This window comes from Coregonus lavaretus (assembly GCF_964263955.1).
Source record: "Coregonus lavaretus genome assembly, chromosome: 31".
NCBI lineage: Eukaryota > Metazoa > Chordata > Actinopteri > Salmoniformes > Salmonidae > Coregonus > Coregonus lavaretus.
Genome location: NC_140018.1, coordinates 14,063,489 through 14,082,485, shown reverse-complemented (window position 1 = coordinate 14,082,485; position 18,997 = coordinate 14,063,489). Strand labels below are relative to the sequence as shown.

The 18,997-nt window shown below is 48.7% G+C and overlaps 1 protein-coding gene across 1 annotated transcript in view; it reads left to right on the top strand.

Annotated features, from left to right (window-relative positions):
• Positions 1-240: 240 nt before the first annotated feature.
• Positions 241-18,997, top strand: part of ak9 (adenylate kinase 9) — a gene marked incomplete at both ends in the record, with an annotated part of 31,642 nt that continues 12,885 nt past the window's right edge. The window contains one exon of the mRNA XM_084149162.1: positions 241-508. Coding sequence (XP_084005288.1) covers positions 241-508 — 268 coding nt within the window. The remainder of the gene's footprint in view (positions 509-18,997) is intronic.

Here is an 18,997-nt window from a genome sequence, read left to right as displayed (position 1 = left end):
GTCTCTGTCTCTGTCTCTGTCTCTGTCTCTGTCTCTGTCTCTGTCTCTGTCTCTGTCTCTCTCTCTCTCTCTCTCTCTCTCTCTCTCTCTCTCTCTCTCTCTCTCTCTCTCTCTCTCTCTCTCTCTCTCTCTCTCTCTCTCTCTCTCTCTCTCTCTCTCTCTCCCCCTCCATCTACCATTCATATCTCCTCCAACCTGTTGAGCCATATCCACTATCCAGTTACAAGGAGCACAAATGTGATGGTGAGTGAGTCTGAGGTTTCTGAACATTTCTTCCTTCCTGCACCACTTACTGTAAGATGTGGAGAGGATGAAGACTATGGGACTGAGGATGAGGACTATGGAACTGAGGATGAGGACTATGAGACTGAGGATGAGGACTATGGAACTGAGGATGAGGACTATGGGACTGAGGATGAGGACTGTGGGACTGAGGATGAGAACTATGGGACTGAGGATGAGGACTATGGGACTGAGGATGAGGACTATGGGACTGAGGATGAGGACTGTGGGACTGAGGATGAGGACTGAGGATGAGGACTGTGGGACTGAGGATGAGGACTATGGGACAGAGGATGAGGACTGTGGGACTGTATTAGGGGAATGACTGAGTGACTCCATTAACACACAGCAGTTCCACTCTATGTGCTACAACTCCACGGCAGGAATAGAGGGAGAGCGATAGAGAGATAGAGCGAGAGAAACAGAAAGAGAGCGAAAGACATAGACAGAAAACTAGAGCGGAGGGAGGGAGGAAAGGGATGGATATAATGAAAAAAAGGAGGTAGAGAGGGGGGTAAAGTATGGGTCCTTGGTATTTCATGTGTGAAATCATACCGTGGTCCCCCATGCGACGCACCAGGCCAATGAAAGAACATATGCTCATCCTGCCTGGGCACAGCCACTCACGCCTCGTTTAACAGCACGCATGAGACGTAGCGCACACACACACACGCACACACACACACACACACACACACACATACACACGCACACATACACTATGAGATTTAACATTTGCGTTTGACAGATCTTAATTTGGAGCAGTGGAGCGTAGTGTTGGGTGGACTGCGGGGGCTATGCTATGAGGGGGTTATTAGGTAAAGAAGGACATGATTCTCCTGGGGATAAAATACCTGACGTTCCTGGCACAGAGCCAGGCTACAGCATAACCACCAACTATCTACAGACATCTGTGTGTTTGTGTGTGTGTGTGTGTGTGTGTGTGTGTGTGTGTGAGAGAGAGAGAGTGTGTGAGTGAGTGAGAGAGAGAGACAGAGCGAGAGAGAGAGAGAGGAAATCTAGGCCACGGACAGGGGACAGGAAAGAGGGAGAGATAACTTCTAACATCATTTTAATGACCTCTCCTGAAATATTGCTTTTCAGAACACGACCCTGTTTGATTTACTGTAGCAGGGTATTTATGACTTTTTAGGCTCTGTTATTTATGAGAGCAGAGCAGTTTCCTCTGCTGATGTGGGCTGTTTGTTATTATTGTATTAGTCAGAGCTTGGTTGGAGGAGCTTAGATATGATCCTGGCTTGTCTTCATCTGATTATATACACTATATATACAAAAGTATGTGGACACTCCTTCAAATTAGTGGATTCGGCTATTTCAGCCACACCCGTTGCTGACAGGTGTATAAAATCGAGCACACCACCATGCAATCTCCATAGATAAACATTGGCAGTAGAATGGCCCGTACTGAAGAGCTCAGTGACTTTCAACGTGGCACCGTCACAGGATGCCACCTTTACAACAAGTCAGTTCATCAAATTTCTGCCCTGCTAGAACTGCCCCGGTTTATTGTTCGGGCGAGGGCCTTTAGTTCCATTGAAGGGAAATCTTAACGCTACAGCATACAATGACATTCTAGACGATTCTGTGCTTCCAATTTTGTGGCAACAGTTTGGGTATGGCCTTTTCCTGTTTCAGCATGACAATGCCCCTGTGCACAAAGCGAGGTCCATACAGACATTTTTTGTAGAGATGTTTGGAAGAACTTGACTGGCCTGGACAGAGCCATGACCTCAAGCCCATCGAACACCTTTGGGATGAATTGGAATGGCGACTGCGAGCAAGGCCTAATCGCCCAACATCAGTGCTCGACCTCACTAATGATCTTGTGGCTGAATGGAAGCAAGTCTCCGCACAAATGTTCCAACATCTAGTGGAAAGCCTTCCCAGAAGAGTGGAGGCTGTTATACAGTGGTGTAAAGTACTTAAGTAAAAATACTTTTAAGTACTGCTTAAGTAGTTTTTTTGGGTATCTGTACTTTACTTTACTATTTATATTTTTGACAACTTTTCCATTTACTCCACTACATTCCTAAAGAAAATAATGTACTTTTTACTCCATACATTTACCCTGTCATCTAAAAGTACTCGTTACATTTAGAATGCTCAAGCAGGACAGAATTATGTCACCTATCAATATAACGCATTGTCATCCCTACTGCCTCTGATCTGGCAGACTCACGAAACACAAATACTGTGTTTGTAAATGATATCTGAGTGTTGGAGTGTGCCCCTGTCTGTCCGTAATTAAAAATAATACAAAAATTGTGCCGTCTGGTTTGCTTAATATAAGGAATTTGATGTATAGCATTTACTTTTACTTTGTACTTTTACTCAAGTATGACAATTGAGTACTTTTTATACCACTGTACTTAAGTACATTTAAAACCATATACTTTTAGACTTTTACACAAGTAGTATTTTACTGGGTAACTTTCACTTTTACTTGAGTCATTTTCTGTTAAGGTACCTTTACTTTTACTCAAGAATGACAATTGAGTACTTTTTCCACCACTGCTGTTATAGCAGCAAAGGGGGCACCAACTCCATATTAATGCCCATGATTTTGGAATAAGATGTTTGAGTAGTGCCCTCAAACTCAACTCTGGACCTCGAAGCCAGTTCCACTGCATTTTTTCATTGTTCCCCTCTAATCAGGGACTGATTTAGACCTGGGACACCAGGTGGGTGCAATTAATTATCAGGTAGAACAGAAAAAGAGCAGGCTTTGGACCTCGTAGGGTAAGAGTTGAGAACCCCTGATGTAGTGTATATGTACACTGAGTGTACAAAACATTAGGAACATCTGCTCTTTCCATGACATAGACTGACCAGGTGAATACTTTTGGTCATGTAGTGTATCAAGTGCTCTAAAAGGATGGTCACATATTGTGTGAGGTCACATATTCAGAACTGTCAGAACTGAGGTCTTATCTTTAAACACTGTTGTAGATGCTATTGGTAGCACCTTTGTGCATCTTCAATATGCCCCCTTAGTGAAATTAACCTGTTTATATTGGTTCCCTAATCTCTCTCTCTCTCTCTCAATTCAATTCAAGGGGCTTTATTGGCATGGGAAACATATGTGTACATTGCCAAAGCAAGTGAAATAGATAAACAAAAGTGAAATAAAAAATAAAAAGTGAACAGTAAATATTACACTCACACAGGTTCCAAAAGAATAAAGACATTTCAAATGTCATATTATGTCTATATACAGTGTTGTAACGATGTGCAAATAGTTAAAGTACAAAAGGGAAAATAAATAAACATAAATATGGGTTGTATTTACAATGGTGTTTGTTCTTCACTGGTTGCCCTTTTCTTGTGGCAACAGGTCACAAATCGTGCTGCTGTGATTGCACAATGTGGTATTTTACCCAATAGATATGGGAGTTTATCAAAATTGGATTCGTTTTCGAATTCTTTGTCTGTGTAATCTGAGGGAAATATGTTTCTCTAATCTGGTCATACATTTTTCAGGAGGTTAGGAAGTGCAGCTCAGTTTCCACTTCATTTTGTGCGCAGTGTGCACATTGCCTGTCTTCTCTTGAGAGGTTATGCTCAACGAGTGTACATAGTCAAAGCTTTCCTTAATTTTGGGTCAGTCACAGTGGTCAGGTATTCTGTCACTGTGTATTCTCTGTTTAGGGCCAAATAGCATTCTAGTTTGCTCTGTTTTTTTTTGTTAATTCTTTCCAATCTGTCTGTCACGCCCTGACTCAGGGGACGTTTATTTGTTGAGTCAGGGTGTGTATATTCCGTGTTGTGTTGGTTCTATGGTTTAGTATCTAGTATGTCTATTTCTATGTTGGCCGGTGTGGTTCCCAATCAGAGGCAGCTGTCGCTCGTTGTCTCTGATTGGGGACCATACTTAGGCAGCCTATTGGCACTAGTGGATTGTGGGATCTTGTTCCGTGTGAGGTATGTTATTTGTCTACCTTGGACTTCACGCTTCGTTTCATTTGTTGTTTTGTCGTGGTGTTTATTCTATATAAATAAACATGTATGCATATCACGCTGCGCCTTGGTCCTTCTCGTTCGTCAACGATCGTGACACTGTCAAGTAATTATACACTGCTCAAAAAAATAAAGGGAACACTTAAACAACACAATGTAACTCCAAGTCAATCACACTTCTGTGAAATCAAACTGTCCACTTAGGAAGCAACACTGATTGACAATAAAATTCACATGCTGTTGTGCAAATGGAATAGACAACAGGTGGAAATTATAGGCAATTAGCAAGACACCCCCAATAAAGAAGTGGTTCTGTAGGTGGTGACCACAGACCACTTCTCAGTTCCTATGCTTCCTGGCTGATGTTTTGGTCACTTTTGAATGCTGGCGGTGCTTTCACTCTAGCAGGACCGCTACCTCCGCCTTTGTGCAAGGAGGAGCAGGAGGAGCACTGCCAGAGCCCTGCAAAATGACCTCCAGCAGGCCACAAATGTGCATGTGTCTGCTCAAACGGTCAGAAACAGACTCCATGAGGGTGGTGTGAGGGCCCGACGTCCACAGGTGGGGGTTGTGCTTACAGCCCAACACCGTGCAGGACGTTTGGCATTTGCCAGAGAACACCAAGATTGGCAAATTCGCCACTGGCGCCCTGTGCTCTTCACAGATGAGAGCAGGTTCACACTGAGCACATGTGACAGACGTGACAGAGTCTGGAGATGCCGTGGAGAACGTTCTGCTGCCTGCAACATCCTCCAGCATGACCGGTTTGGCGGTGGGTCAGTCATGGTGTGGGGTGGCATTTCTTTGGGGGGCCGCACAGCCCTCCATGTGCTTGCCAGAGGTAGCCTGACTGCAATTAGGTACCGAGATGAGATCCTCAGACCCCTTGTGAGACCATATGCTGGTGCGGTTGGCCCTGGGTTCCTCCTAATGCAAGACAATGCTAGACCTCATGTGGCTGGAGTGTGTCAGCAGTTCCTGCAAGAGGAAGGCATTGATGCTATGGACCGCCCGTTCCCCAGACCTGAATCCAATTGAGCACATCTGGGACATAATGTCTCGCTCCATCCACCAACGCCACGTTGCACCACATACTGTCCAGGAGTTGGCGGATGCTTTAGTCCAGGTCTGGGAGGAGATCCCTCAGGAGACCATCCACCACCTCATCAGGAGCATGCCCAGGCATTGTAGGGAGGTCATACAGGCACGTGGAGGCCACACACACTACTGAGCCTCATTTTGACTTGTTTTAAGGACATTACATCAAAGTTGGATCAGCCTGTAGTGTGGTTTTCCACTTTAATTTTGAGGGTGACTCCAAATCCAGACCTCCATGGGTTGATACATTTGATTTCCATTGATAATTTTTGTGTGATTTTGTTGTCAGCACATTCAACTATGTAAAGAAAAAAGCATTTAATAAGATTATTTCATTCATTCAGATCTAAGATGTGTTGTTTAAGTGTTCCCTTAATTTTTTTTAGCAGTGTAGTTTGGTTTTCTCATGATTTGGTTGGGTCTAATTGTGTTGCTGTCCTGTGGCTCTGTGGGGTCTGTTAGTGTTTGTGAACAGAGCCCCAGGACCAGCTTGCTTAGGGGGCTCTTCTCCAGGTTCATCTCTCTGTAGGTGATGGCTTTATTATGAAATGTTTGGGAATCACTTCCTTTTAGGTGGTTGTAGAATTTAATGGCTCTTTTCTGGATTTTGATAATTAGTGGGTATCAGCCTAATTCTGCTCTGCATGCATTATTTGGTATTTTACGTTGTACACAGAGGATATTTTTGCAGAACTCTACATGCAGTCTCAATTTGGTGTTTGTCCCATTTTGTGAATTCTTGGTTGGTGAGCGGACCTCAGACATCACAACCCCAGACCTCTCTCTCTCTCTCTCCAATACTATCCAGATGTGTGGCAAGGTGCCATTGGTTTCATGGTGCATTAGCTTCGTGGCTCTCTCTCTCCACTATAAACTTGTCCACTGTTTGTATCCTCAAATATCACTGGAACTTGTAGTTCTGTGCATGTAGGACCAAAGGTTATATGAACAGCCATGCTGAAAGGAACAAACCAACTTTCATCATGTTGTGGCTTGACCTTTTCCTGACCAAGACCAACTCTGGGCCCTAGTTACATATGTATTATTCCCTGGCCAATTAGAGGGAAAACTCAAGGCACTTAATGTTCTGTACTTACTAAGCCATCTCTCCCCCCCCCCTCTCTCTCTCCCACAGTGTTGATGTGAGTGATAAGGGAGGTGATATACTTCTGTGTATCTGCTATTACAACAGTCCATTAAACAAATGTGACAGACAAAACCAACCCACAGATAATTAGATCAATACAGACTGTATATATATACTGTTGAAGTCGGAAGTTTACATACACTGTCACGGTTTCGGCCGAGGCTGCTCCTTCTCCTTGTTCGGGCAGGCTTCGGCGGTCGTCGTCTCCGGAGTACTAGCTGCCACCGTTCGATGTTTCTATGTTTGATTGGTTTTGTCTGTTTTGCTACACCTGTTCCTTATTAGTGTTTATTAGGCGTCCTATTTAGTTCTCTTGTGTTTGGTCAGGTGTTGTGTGTAATTGTTCCTCGTCACGTTGTGTGCTAGTTCGTTATTTCTGTTCTCTCTGTATTTTGTGTTTTGAGAGAGAGTTCCGCACTGTGTGCGCTTTAGCATACTTTACTGCTGTGCGTAAAGTTCGCCTGTAGCCTGTTGCCGTGTTTGGCTCGTTTTTTGGACTTTACTAAAGACGCTGTTCGAAACCTCTGTGTGTCCTGCGCCTGATTCTACACCACCTCTACACTCAACCCTGACATAATTACACACCAGTTATGGAATCAGCAGGAGCTACCGCACCCAGTGAAATCATCGAGGAGCGTCTTCGTGGACAGGAGGACAGGATTAATCAAATCGGACACGCTCTGGATAGAGTTATGAACACCCTCCATCGATGGGAGACCAGCGGGGTACCCACGCTCCCACCTACCACACCATCACCATCGATCAGTCCGCCTGTCCAACTTCTGGTGGGATTCGGCTCTCGCTCCCGAGGGTGTACGACGGCACCGCTGCCGGGTGTCAAGGGTTCCTGCTGCAAGTTGAACTCTACCTCGCCACCGTACACCCGGCGCCCTCGGGACACGAGAGCGTTTCCGCCCTCATCTCCTGTCTCACCGGCAAGGCGTTGGAGTGGGCCAACGCCGAATGGAGGAGAATAGACGCCGCTACTATCACCTATGCGGAGTTCTCCCGTCGCTTCCGTGCAGTGTTTGACCATCCACCAGAAGGGAAGGCGGCGGGGGAGCGTCTATTCTACCTCCGGCAGGGGATGAGGAGCGCTCAGGAGTTTGCACTGGAGTTCCGGACTCTAGCGGCAGATGCAGGGTGGAATGAGCGGGCCCTCATAGATCACTTCCGCTGCAGCCTCCGGGATGACGTCCAGAGAAAGTTGGCGTGTAGGGATACCACGCTTTCGTTTGACCATTTGGTTGACATGGTCATTCGGCTGGACACCCTGCTCGCCACTCGCGGGCGTCCCGGGTGGGGGTTGCCCATTCCACCCTCCAGCGCCTCCGAGCCGAGTCCTATTGAGCTCGGAGATGCTGGCGCTAGAGAACGGAGGAGAAGGAACCCGAGGGGGGCCGTCCCCTGCACCAACTGTGGCCGTGGAGGGCACACCGCGGCTAGGTGCTGGGGAGGGTCTCCTGGTGGAGGAGAAGGCAGGCCACGCATTGGGGAGTCCTCCCAGGTGAGTAGGCGCCCCACTTACCCAGAGCTTTCTGTCGTACACATAACTATACCTGTTTGTTTTCCACAGGTTGCACCTCGTTCCCAGCATAAGGCGCTAGTAGATTCATGCGCAGCTGGGAATTTTGTAGATCGTAAATTCTGTGTAGAGTTAGGGATCCCTCTCCTTTCGGTAAATAATCCTTTCCCGGAACATGCCCTAGATAGCCGTCCGTTAGGATCCGGGTTGATTAGGGAGGTCACAGTGCCACTTAGGATGGAGACGCAGGGGGGTCATGAGGAGACGATTCAGCTCTATCTGATCGACTCTCCTGCGTATCCGGTGGTACTGGGGCTTCCCTGGTTGGTTACCCATGATCCTACTATTTCGTGGCGAGAGAAGGCTCTTAAGGGGTGGTCTGCCCAGTGTGAGGGGCTATGTCTGGGTGTTTCCGTAGGGGCGACCTCGGTGGAGAGTCCGAACCAAATGCCCGCACTTCACATTCCCCCCGAGTATGAGGATTTGGCACTCGTGTTTAGCAAGACGAGAGCGGCGCGGTTGCCGCCTCATAGACAGGGGGATTGTGCGATAGACCTCCAGGCAGGAGCGGCGTTCCCGCGGAGCCATGTGTATCCTTTGTCACAAGAGGAGAAGAGGGCGATGGAGACATACATTGCCGAGTCTCTGAGACAGGGATACATACGGCCCTCCACTTCGCCCGCGTCCTCAAGCTTCTTTTTTGTGAAGAAGAAGGATGGAGGTTTGCGCCCGTGTATTGATTACCGCGGTCTCAATCAGATTACTGTAAAATATAGTTATCCACTCCCTCTGATTGCGACTATGACGGAGTCATTACACGGGGCACGGTTCTTCACAAAATTGGACCTCAGGAGCACATATAACTTGGTGCGCATTAGAGAGGGCGATGAATGGAAGACAGCATTTAGTACTACCTCCGGTCATTACGAGTATCTCGTCATGCCATACGGGTTAATGAATGCTCCATCAGTCTTCCAATCCTTTGTAGATGAGATTTTCCGGGACATGCAGGGGCAGGGAGTAGTCGTGTACATAGACGATATTCTGGTGTACAGTTCTACCCGAGCCGAGCATGTAGCCCTGGTGCGCCGAGTGTTGAGGAGGTTGTTGGAGCATGACCTGTATGTCAAGGCAGAGAAGTGTCTGTTCTTCCAGGAGTCGGTCTCCTTTTTGGGTTATCAGTTGTCTGCGTCAGGGGTGAAGATGGAGGTTGACCGTGTGTCAGCCATTCGTAATTGGCAAACCCCAACCACGGTTAAAGAGGTGCAGCAGTTCTTGGGTTTTGCGAATTACTACCGGAGGTTTATCCGGGGTTTTGGACAGGTGGCAGCTCCCATAACGTCCCTTCTGAAGGGGGGTCCAGTGCGCTTGCGGTGGTCAGCTGAGGCGGACAGGGCTTTTGGGAGACTGAAGGACCTGTTTACCTCGGCTCCGGTGCTGGCGCACCCGGATCCCGCTTTACCATTCCAAGTGGAGGTGGACGCGTCTGAAGCCGGTATCGGGGCCGTTCTCTCACAACGGTCCGGCACACCACCTAAACTCCGCCCCTGTGCTTTTTATTCAAAGAAGCTCAGTCCGGCGGAGCGTAATTATGACGTAGGGGACAGGGAGCTGTTAGCCGTGGTACAAGCCCTAAAGGTGTGGAGGCATTGGCTTGAGGGGGCTCAACACCCTTTTCTCATTTTGACTGACCACCGTAACCTGGAATACATTCGGGCAGCTAGGAGACTAAATCCTCGCCAGGCTCGGTGGACTATGTTTCTAGCCCGGTTCGTGTTTAAGATCACTTACATCCCTGGGTCCCAGAACGGGAAGGCAGATGCCCTGTCTCGGCGGTATGACACGGAGGAGAGGTCCGTTGAGCCCACTCCCATACTACCTAAGTCTTGTCTGGTTGCACCGGTGGTATGGGAGGTCGATACGGAGATCGAGCGGGCGTTACGAACCGACCCTAGCCCTCCACAGTGTCTGGTGGGTCGGACGTACGTCCCGCTCGAGGTCCGGGATCGACTCATTTATTGGGCTCACACGTCACCCTCCTCTGGGTATCCAGGTATTGGCCGGACAGTGCACTGCCTTAGCACAAAGTACTGGTGGCCAACGTTAGCCAGGGATGTGAGGATTTATGTCTCCTCCTGCTCGGTGTGTGCCCAGTGTAAGGCGCCCAGACACTTGCCCAGGGGTAAGTTACAACCCCTGCCCGTTCCACAACGACTCTGGTCTCACCTCTCGGTGGATTTTGTTACAGACCTTCCCCCCTCCCAGGGGAATACCACCATCCTGGTCGTTGTGGATCGGTTCTCGAAGGCCTGTCGTCTCCTTCCCATGCCGGGTCTTCCTACTGCCCTACAGACCGCTGAGGCTCTATTTACCCACGTCTTCCGGCATTACGGGGTACCCGAGGATATAGTGTCTGATCGAGGCCCCCAGTTTACCTCCAGAGTTTGGAGAGCGTTTATGGAACGGTTGGGGGTTTCGGTGAGCCTTACCTCGGGTTACCACCCGGAGAGTAATGGGCAGGTCGAACGTGTCAACCAGGATGTGGGTAGGTTTCTGAGGTCGTATTGCCAGGGCCGGCCGGAGGAGTGGGCGAGATATGTTCCCTGGGCCGAGATGGCACAGAACTCTCTCCGCCACTCCTCCACTAAACTAACCCCTTTCCAGTGTGTGTTAGGGTACCAGCCGGTTCTGGCACCTTGGCATGAGAGCCAGATCGAGGCCCCTGCGGTGTATGAGTGGGTGCGGCGCTCGGAGGAGACGTGGAACGTTGCACACGTCCATCTGCAGCGGGCCATCCGTCAACAGAAGACGAGCGCCGATCTCCACCGCAGTGAGGGGCCAGTGTACGCACCTGGAGATCGAGTCTGGCTCTCGACCAGAAACCTGCCCCTCCGCCTGCCCTGCCGGAAGCTGGGTCGGCGGTTTGTGGGGCCTTTTAAAGTCCTGAGGAGATTGAACGAGGTGTGTTACAGGTTACAACTGCCCATTGATTACAAGAATATTAACCCCTCGTTCCATGTGTCTCTCCTCAGGCCGGTGGTAGCTGGTCCACTCCGCCCCCGTTGGACATCGAGGGGGCTCCGGCGTACACTGTTCGGTCCATCCTAGATTCGAGACGCCGGATGGGGGGTCTCCAATATCTCGTGGAGTGGGAGGGGTACGGCCCGGAGGAGCGGTGCTGGGTGCCGAGGAGGGACATCCTAGACCCGTCTCTTCTGACCGAGTTCCATCGTGGTCATCCCACGCGCCCTGCTCCGCGTCTTCCTGGTCGTCCCCGAGGCCGGGGTCGGCGCACGGCTGGGGCCGCGCGTCAAGGGGGGGGGTACTGTCACGGTTTCGGCCGAGGCTGCTCCTTCTCCTTGTTCGGGCAGGCTTCGGCGGTCGTCGTCTCCGGAGTACTAGCTGCCACCGTTCGATGTTTCTATGTTTGATTGGTTTTGTCTGTTTTGCTACACCTGTTCCTTATTAGTGTTTATTAGGCGTCCTATTTAGTTCTCTTGTATTTGGTCAGGTGTTGTGTGTAATTGTTCCTCGTCACGTTGTGTGCTAGTTCGTTATTTCTGTTCTCTCTGTATTTTGTGTTTTGAGAGAGAGTTCCGCACTTTGTGCGCTTTAGCATACTTTACTGTTGTGCGTAAAGTTCGCCTGTAGCCTGTTGCCGTGTTTGGCTCATTTTTTGGACTTTACTAAAGACGCTGTTCGAAACCTCTGTGTGTCCTGCGCCTGATTCTACACCACTTCTACACTCAACCCTGACATACACCTTAGCCAAATACATTTACACTCAGTTTTTCACAATTCCTAACATTTAATCCTAGTAAAAATTCCCTGTTTTAGGTCAGTTAGGATCACCAATTTATTTTAAGAATGTGAAATGTCAGAATAATAGTAGAGAGAATAATTTATTTCAGCTTTTATTTCTTTCATCACATTCCCAGTGGGTCAGAAGTTTACATACAGTGGGGAAAAAAAGTATTTAGTCAGCCACCAATTGTGCAAGTTCTCCCACTTAAAAAGATGAGAGAGGCCTGTAATTTTCATCATAGGTACACGTCAACTATGACAGACAAAATGAGAAAAAAAAATCCAGAAAATCACATTGTAGGATTTTTTATGAATTTATTTGCAAATTATGGTGGAAAATAAGTATTTGGTCACCTACAAACAAGCAAGATTACTGGCTCTCACAGACCTGTAACTTCTTCTTTAAGAGGCTCCTCTGTCCTCCACTCGTTACCTGTATTAATGGCACCTGTTTGAACTTGTTATCAGTATAAAAGACACCTGTCCACAACCTCAAACAGTCACACTCCAAACTCCACTATGGCCAAGACCAAAGAGCTGTCAAAGGACACCAGAAACAAAATTGTAGACCTGCACCAGGCTGGGAAGACTGAATCTGCAATAGGTTTGATGAAATCAACTGTGGGAGCAATTATTAGGAAATGGAAGACATACAAGACCACTGATAATCTCCCTCGATCTGGGGCTCCACGCAAGATCTCACCCTGTGGGGTCAAAATGATCACGCGGGGGAACCTAGTGAATGACCTGCAGAGAGCTGGGACCAAAGTAACAAAGCCTACCATCAGTAACGCACTACGCCGCCAGGGACTCAAATCCTGCAGTGCCAGACGTGTCCCCCTGCTTAAGCCAGTACTTGTCCACGCCCGTTTGAAGTTTGCTAGAGTGCATTTGGATGATCCAGGCAACGAAGGAGTGGCTTCGTAAGAAGCATTTCAAGGTCCTGGAGTGGCCTAGCCAGTCTCCAGATCTCAACCCCATATCAAATCTTTGGAGGGAGTTGAAAGTCCATGTTGCCCAGCGACAGCCCCAAAACATCACTGCTCTAGAGGAGATCTGCATGGAGGAATGGGCCAAAATAGCAGCAACAGTGTGTGAAAACCTTGTGAAGACTTACAGAAAACGTTTGACCTGTGTCATTGCCAACAAAGGGTATGTAACAAAGTATTGAGAAACTTTTGTTATTGACCAAAGACTTATTTTCCACCATAATTTGCAAATAAATAAATTAAAAATCCTACAATGTGATTTTCTGGAGAAAAAAAATCTCATTTTGTCTGTCATAGTTGACGTGTACCTATGATGAAAATTACAGGCCTCTCTCATCTTTTTAAGTGGGAGAACTTGCACAATTGGTGGCTGACTAAATACTTTTTTTCCCCACTGTACACTCAATTAGTATTTGGTAGCATTGCCTTTAAATTGTTTAACTTGGGTCAAACGTTTCGGGTAGTCTTCCACAAGCTTCCCACAATAAGTTGGGTGAATTTTGGCCCATTCCTCCTGACAGAGCTGGTGTAACGGAGTCAGGTTTGTAGGCCTCCTTGCTTGCACATGCTTTTTCAGTTCTGCCCACACATTTTCTATAGGATTGAGGTCAGGGCTTTGTGATGGCCACCCCAATACCTTGACTTTGTTGTCCTTAAGCCATTTTGCCACAACTTTGGAAGTATGCTTGGGGTCATTGTCCATTTGGAAGACCCATTTGCAACCAAGCTTTAACTTCCTGACTGATGTCTTGAGATGTTGCTTCAATATATCCACATAATTTTCCTTCCTCATGATGCCATCTATTTTGTGAAGTGCACCAGTCCCTCCTGCAGCAAAGCACCCCCACAGCATGATGCTGCCACCCCCGTGCTTCACGTTTGGGATGGTGTTCTTCGGCTTGCAAGCATCCCCCTTTTTCCTCCAAACATAACGATGGTCATTATGGCCAAACAGTTCTATTTTTGTTTCATCAGACCAGAGGACATTTCTCAAAAAAGTATGATTTTTGTCCCCATGTGCAGTTGCAAATCGTAGTCTGGCTTTTTTATGACAGTTTTGGAGAAGTGGCTTCTTCCTTGCTGAGCGGCCTTTCAGGTTATGTAGATATAGGACTCGTTTTACTGTGGATATAGATACTTTTGTACCTGTTTCCTCCAGCATCTTCACAAGGTCCTTTGCTGTTGTTCTGGGATTGATTTGCACTTTTCGCACCAAAGTACGTTCATCTCTAGGAGACAGAACGCGTCTCCTTCCTGAGCGGTATGACGGCTGCGTGGACCCATGGTGTTTATACTTGCGTACTATTGTTTGTACAGATGAACGTGGTACCTTCAGGCATTTGGAAATTGCTCTGAAGGATGAACGAGACTTGTGGAGGTCTACAATTTTTTTTCTGAGGTCTTGGCTGATTTCTTTTGATTTTTCCATGATGTCAAGCAAAGAGGCACTGAGTGTGAAGGTATGCCTTGAAATACATCCACAGGTACACCTCCAATTGACTCAAATGTTGTCAATTAGCCTATCAGAAGCTTCTAAAGCCATGACATCATTTTCTGGAATTTTCCAAGCTGTTTTTTTTTTTTTTTTTTCATTTTTTAGCAGACGCTCTTATCCAGAGCGACTTACAGTTAGTGCATACATTATTTATTTTTATTATTTTCATACTGGCCCCCCGTGGGAATCGAACCCACAACCCTGGCGTTGCAAACGCCATGCTCTACCAACTGAGCTACATCCCTGCCGGCCATTCCCTCCCCTACCCTGGACAACGCTGGGCCAATTGTGCGCCGCCCCATGGGTCTCCCGGTCGCGGCTGGCTACGACAGAGCCTGGATTTGAACCAGGATCTCTAGTGGCACAGCTAGCACTGCGATGCAGTGCCTTAGACCACTGCGCAGTCAACTTCTGACCCACTGGAATTGTGATACAGTGAATTATAAGTGAAATAATCTGTCTGTAAACAATTTTTGGAAAAATTACTTGTGTCATGCACAAAGTGGATGTCCTAACCGACTTGCCAAAACTATAGTTTTTTTAAGGTTTTAATGACTCCGACCTAAGTGTATGTAACCTTCCGACTTCAACTGTATATATGATAGACTTTTATAGCGTACCTTGACATGAGAGGACATTACTACAAGTAACATTATGAAAAGTGAGTTGCAATTACTTGCACTTACACAAGGCCGTTTTTGACTAAAGAATAAATTATTTTGGTATATATGGTATTGACCGGTAATGACTCGGGAGCTTTGTCGTGTATGTGTGTTTGGGCGTGCGTATATGTGTGTGTGTGTGTGCGTTTCACTTGCATCTGTGTGTGCTCATCAGTCACCAATAACCAATTCATGTGACCCTTGACCCTACAATTAACAGGCAGACAGCCAACAGCGAGGGGTAATTCCTAAAGGTCTACTGCTGCATTCCCACCCCCTCATTCCTGCTCCCCAGCCCTCTACCCCCCTACACCGTCCTCTACCCTCCACTACCCTCGTCTACCCTCCACTACACTCCTCTTCCGTCCTCTACCCTCCACTACTGTCCTCTACCCTTCTCTACCGTCCTCTACCCTCCTCTGCCCTCCTACACTGTCCTCTACCCTTGTCTACCCTCCTCTACCTTAATCTAGCCTCGTCTACCCTCCTGTACACTCCTCTACCGTCCTCTATCATCCTCTACCCTCCTCTACCGTCCTCTATCATTCTCTACCGTCCTCTACCCTCCTCTATCGTCCTCTATCATCCTCTACCCTCCTCAACCGTCCTCTACCGTCCTCTACCCTCCTCTACCGTCCTCTACCGTTCTCTATCATCCTCTACCCTCCTCTACCATCCTCTATCATTCTCTACCCTCTTCTACCCTCCTCTACCGTCCTCTACCGTCCTCTACCCTCCTCTACCGTCCTCTACCGTCCTCTACCCTCCTCTACCCTCCTCTATCATCCTCTACCGCCCTCTACCATCCTCTACCGTCCTCTATCATCCTCTACCCTCCTCTACCGTCCTCTACCCTCCTGTACACTCCTCTACCGTCCTCTATCATCCTCTACCCTCCTCTACCGTCCTCTATCATTCTCTACCGTCCTCTACCCTCCTCTATCGTCCTCTATCATCCTCTACCCTCCTCAACCGTCCTCTACCGTCCTCTACCCTCCTCTACCGTCCTCTACCGTTCTCTATCATCCTCTACCCTCCTCTACCATCCTCTATCATTCTCTACCCTCTTCTACCCTCCTCTACCGTCCTCTACCGTCCTCTACCCTCCTCTACCGTCCTCTACCGTCCTCTACCCTCCTCTACCCTCCTCTATCATCCTCTACTGCCCTCTACCATCCTCTACCGTCCTCTATCATCCTCTACCCTCCTCTACCGTCCTCTACCCTCCTCTACCGTCCTCTACCGTCCTCTATCATCCTCTACCCTCCTCTACCATCCTCTATCATTCTCTACCCTCTTCTACCCTCCTCTACCCTCCTCTACCGTCCTCTACCCTCCTCTACCGTCCTCTACCGTCCTCTACCCTCCTCTACCGTCCTCTACTGTCCTCTACCATCCTCTACCCTCCTCTACCATCCTCTATCATCCTCTACCCTCCTCTACCGTCCTCTACCGTCCTCTATCGTCCTCAACCCTCCTCTACCATCCTCTACGTCCTCTATCATCCTCTACCCTCCTCTACCATCCTCTATCATCCTCTAGCATCCTCTACCATCCTCTACCGTCCTCTATCGTCCTCTACCCTCCTCTACCATCCTCTACCGTCCTCTATCATCCTCTACCGCCCTCTATCATCCTCTACCCTCCTCTACCGCCCTCTACCGTCCTCTACCGTCCTCTATCATCTTCTACCGTCCTCTATCATCCTCTACCCTCCTCTACTGTCCTCTATCGTCCTCTACCATCCTCTACCATCCTCTACCGTACTCTACCATCCTCTACCGTCCTCTATCATCCTCTACCGTCCTCTACCATCCTCTACCCTCCTCTACCATCCTCTATCATCCTCTACCATCCTCTATCATGTCTATCATCCTCTACTCTCCTCTACCCTCCTCTATCATCCTCTACATCCTCTACCGTCCTCTACTGTCCTCTATCATCCTCTACCCTCCTCTACCGTCCTCTACCATCCTCTACCCTCCTCTACCGTCCTCTATCATCCTCTACCCTCCTCTACCGTCCTCTACGTCCTCTACCATCCTCTACCGTCCTCTACTGTCCTCTACCCTCCTCTACCCTCCTCTACCGTCCTCTACCGTCCTCTACCATCCTCTACCCTCCTCTACCGTCCTCTACCATCCTCTACCCTCCTCTACCGTCCTCTATCGTCCTCTACTGACCTCTACTGTCCTCTACCATCCTCTACCGTCCTCTACCATCCTCTACCCTCCTCTACCATCCTCTATCATCCTCTACCATCCTCTATCATGTCTATCATCCTCTACTCTCCTCTACCCTCCTCTATCATCCTCTACGTCCTCTACCGTCCTCTACCGTCCTCTACCATCCTCTACCCTCCTCTACCGTCCTCTATCATCCTCTACCCTCCTCTACCGTCCTCTAGCGTCCTCTACCATCCTCTACCATCCTCTACTGTCCTCTACCCTCCTCTACCCTCCTCTACCGTCCTCTACCGTCCTCTACCATCCTCTAGCCTCCTCTACTGTCCTCTACCGTCCTCTATCATCCTCTACCGCCCTCTATCATCCTCTACCATCCTCTACCGTCCTCTATCATCCTCTACCGTCCTCTACCATCCTCTACCCTCATCTACCATCCTCTATCATCCTCTACCATCCTCTATCATGTCTATCATCCTCTACTCTCCTCTACCCTCCTCTACCATCCTCTACGTCCTCTACCGTCCTCTACTGTCCTCTATCATCCTCTACCCTCCTCTACCCTCCTCTACCATCCTCTATCATCCTCTACCCTCCTCTACCGTCCTCTACCGTCCTCTACCATCCTCTACCATCCTCCACTGTCCTCTACCCTCCTCTACCCTCCTCTACCGTCCTCTACCGTCCTCTACCATCCTCTACCCTCCGCTACCGTCCTCTACCGTCCTCTATCATCCTCTACCGCCCTCTATCATCTTCTTCCCTCCTCTACCGTCCTCTACCGTCCTCTACCATCCTCTACCATCCTCTACCGTACTCTACCATCCTCTACCGTCCTCTATCATCCTCTACCGTCCTCTCCCATCCTCTACCCTCCTCTACCATCCTCTATCATCCTCTACCATCCTCTATCATGTCTATCATCCTCTACTCTCCTCTACCCTCTTCTATCATCCTCTACGTCCTCTACCGTCCTCTACTGTCCTCTATCATCCTCTACCCTCCTCTACCGTCCTCTACCATCCTTACCCTCCTCTACCGTCCTCTGTCATCCTCTACCCTCCTCTACCGTCCTCTACCGTCCTCTACCCTCCTCTACCCTCCTCTACCCTCCTATACTGTCCTCTATCATCCTCTACCCTCCTCTACCATCCTCTACCCTCCTCTACCGTCCTCTACCGTCCTCTAACATCCTCTACCCTCCTCTACCATCCTCTATCATCCTCTACCATCCTCTACCCTCCTCTATCATCCTCTACCGTCCTCTATCATGTCTATCATCCTCTACTCTCCTCTACCCTCCTCTATCATCCTCTACGTCCTCTATCATCCTCTACCGTCCGCTATCATCCTCTACCCTCCTCTACCGTCCTCTACCGTCCTCTACCATCCTCTACCGTCCTCTACCGTCCTCTACCATCCTCTACCGTCCTCTACCGTCCTCTACCATCCTTTACCCTCCTCTACCGTCCTCTACCGTCCTCTACCATCCTCTACCCTCCTCTACCATCTTCTATCATCCTCTACCGTCCTCTATCATGTCTATCATCCTCTACTCTCCTCTACCGTCCTCTATCATCCTCTATCCTCCTCTACCGTCCTCGACCGTCCTCTACCATCCTCTACCGTCCTCTACCGTCCTCTACCATCCTCTACCCTCCTCTACCGTCCTCTACCATCCTCTACCATCCTCTACCCTCCTCTACCATCCTCTACCATCCTCTACCCTCCTCTACCGTACTCTACCGTCCTCTACTGTCCTCTATCATCCTCTACCCTCCTCTACCCTCCTCTACCATCCTCTATCATCCTCTACCCTCCTCTACCGTCCTCT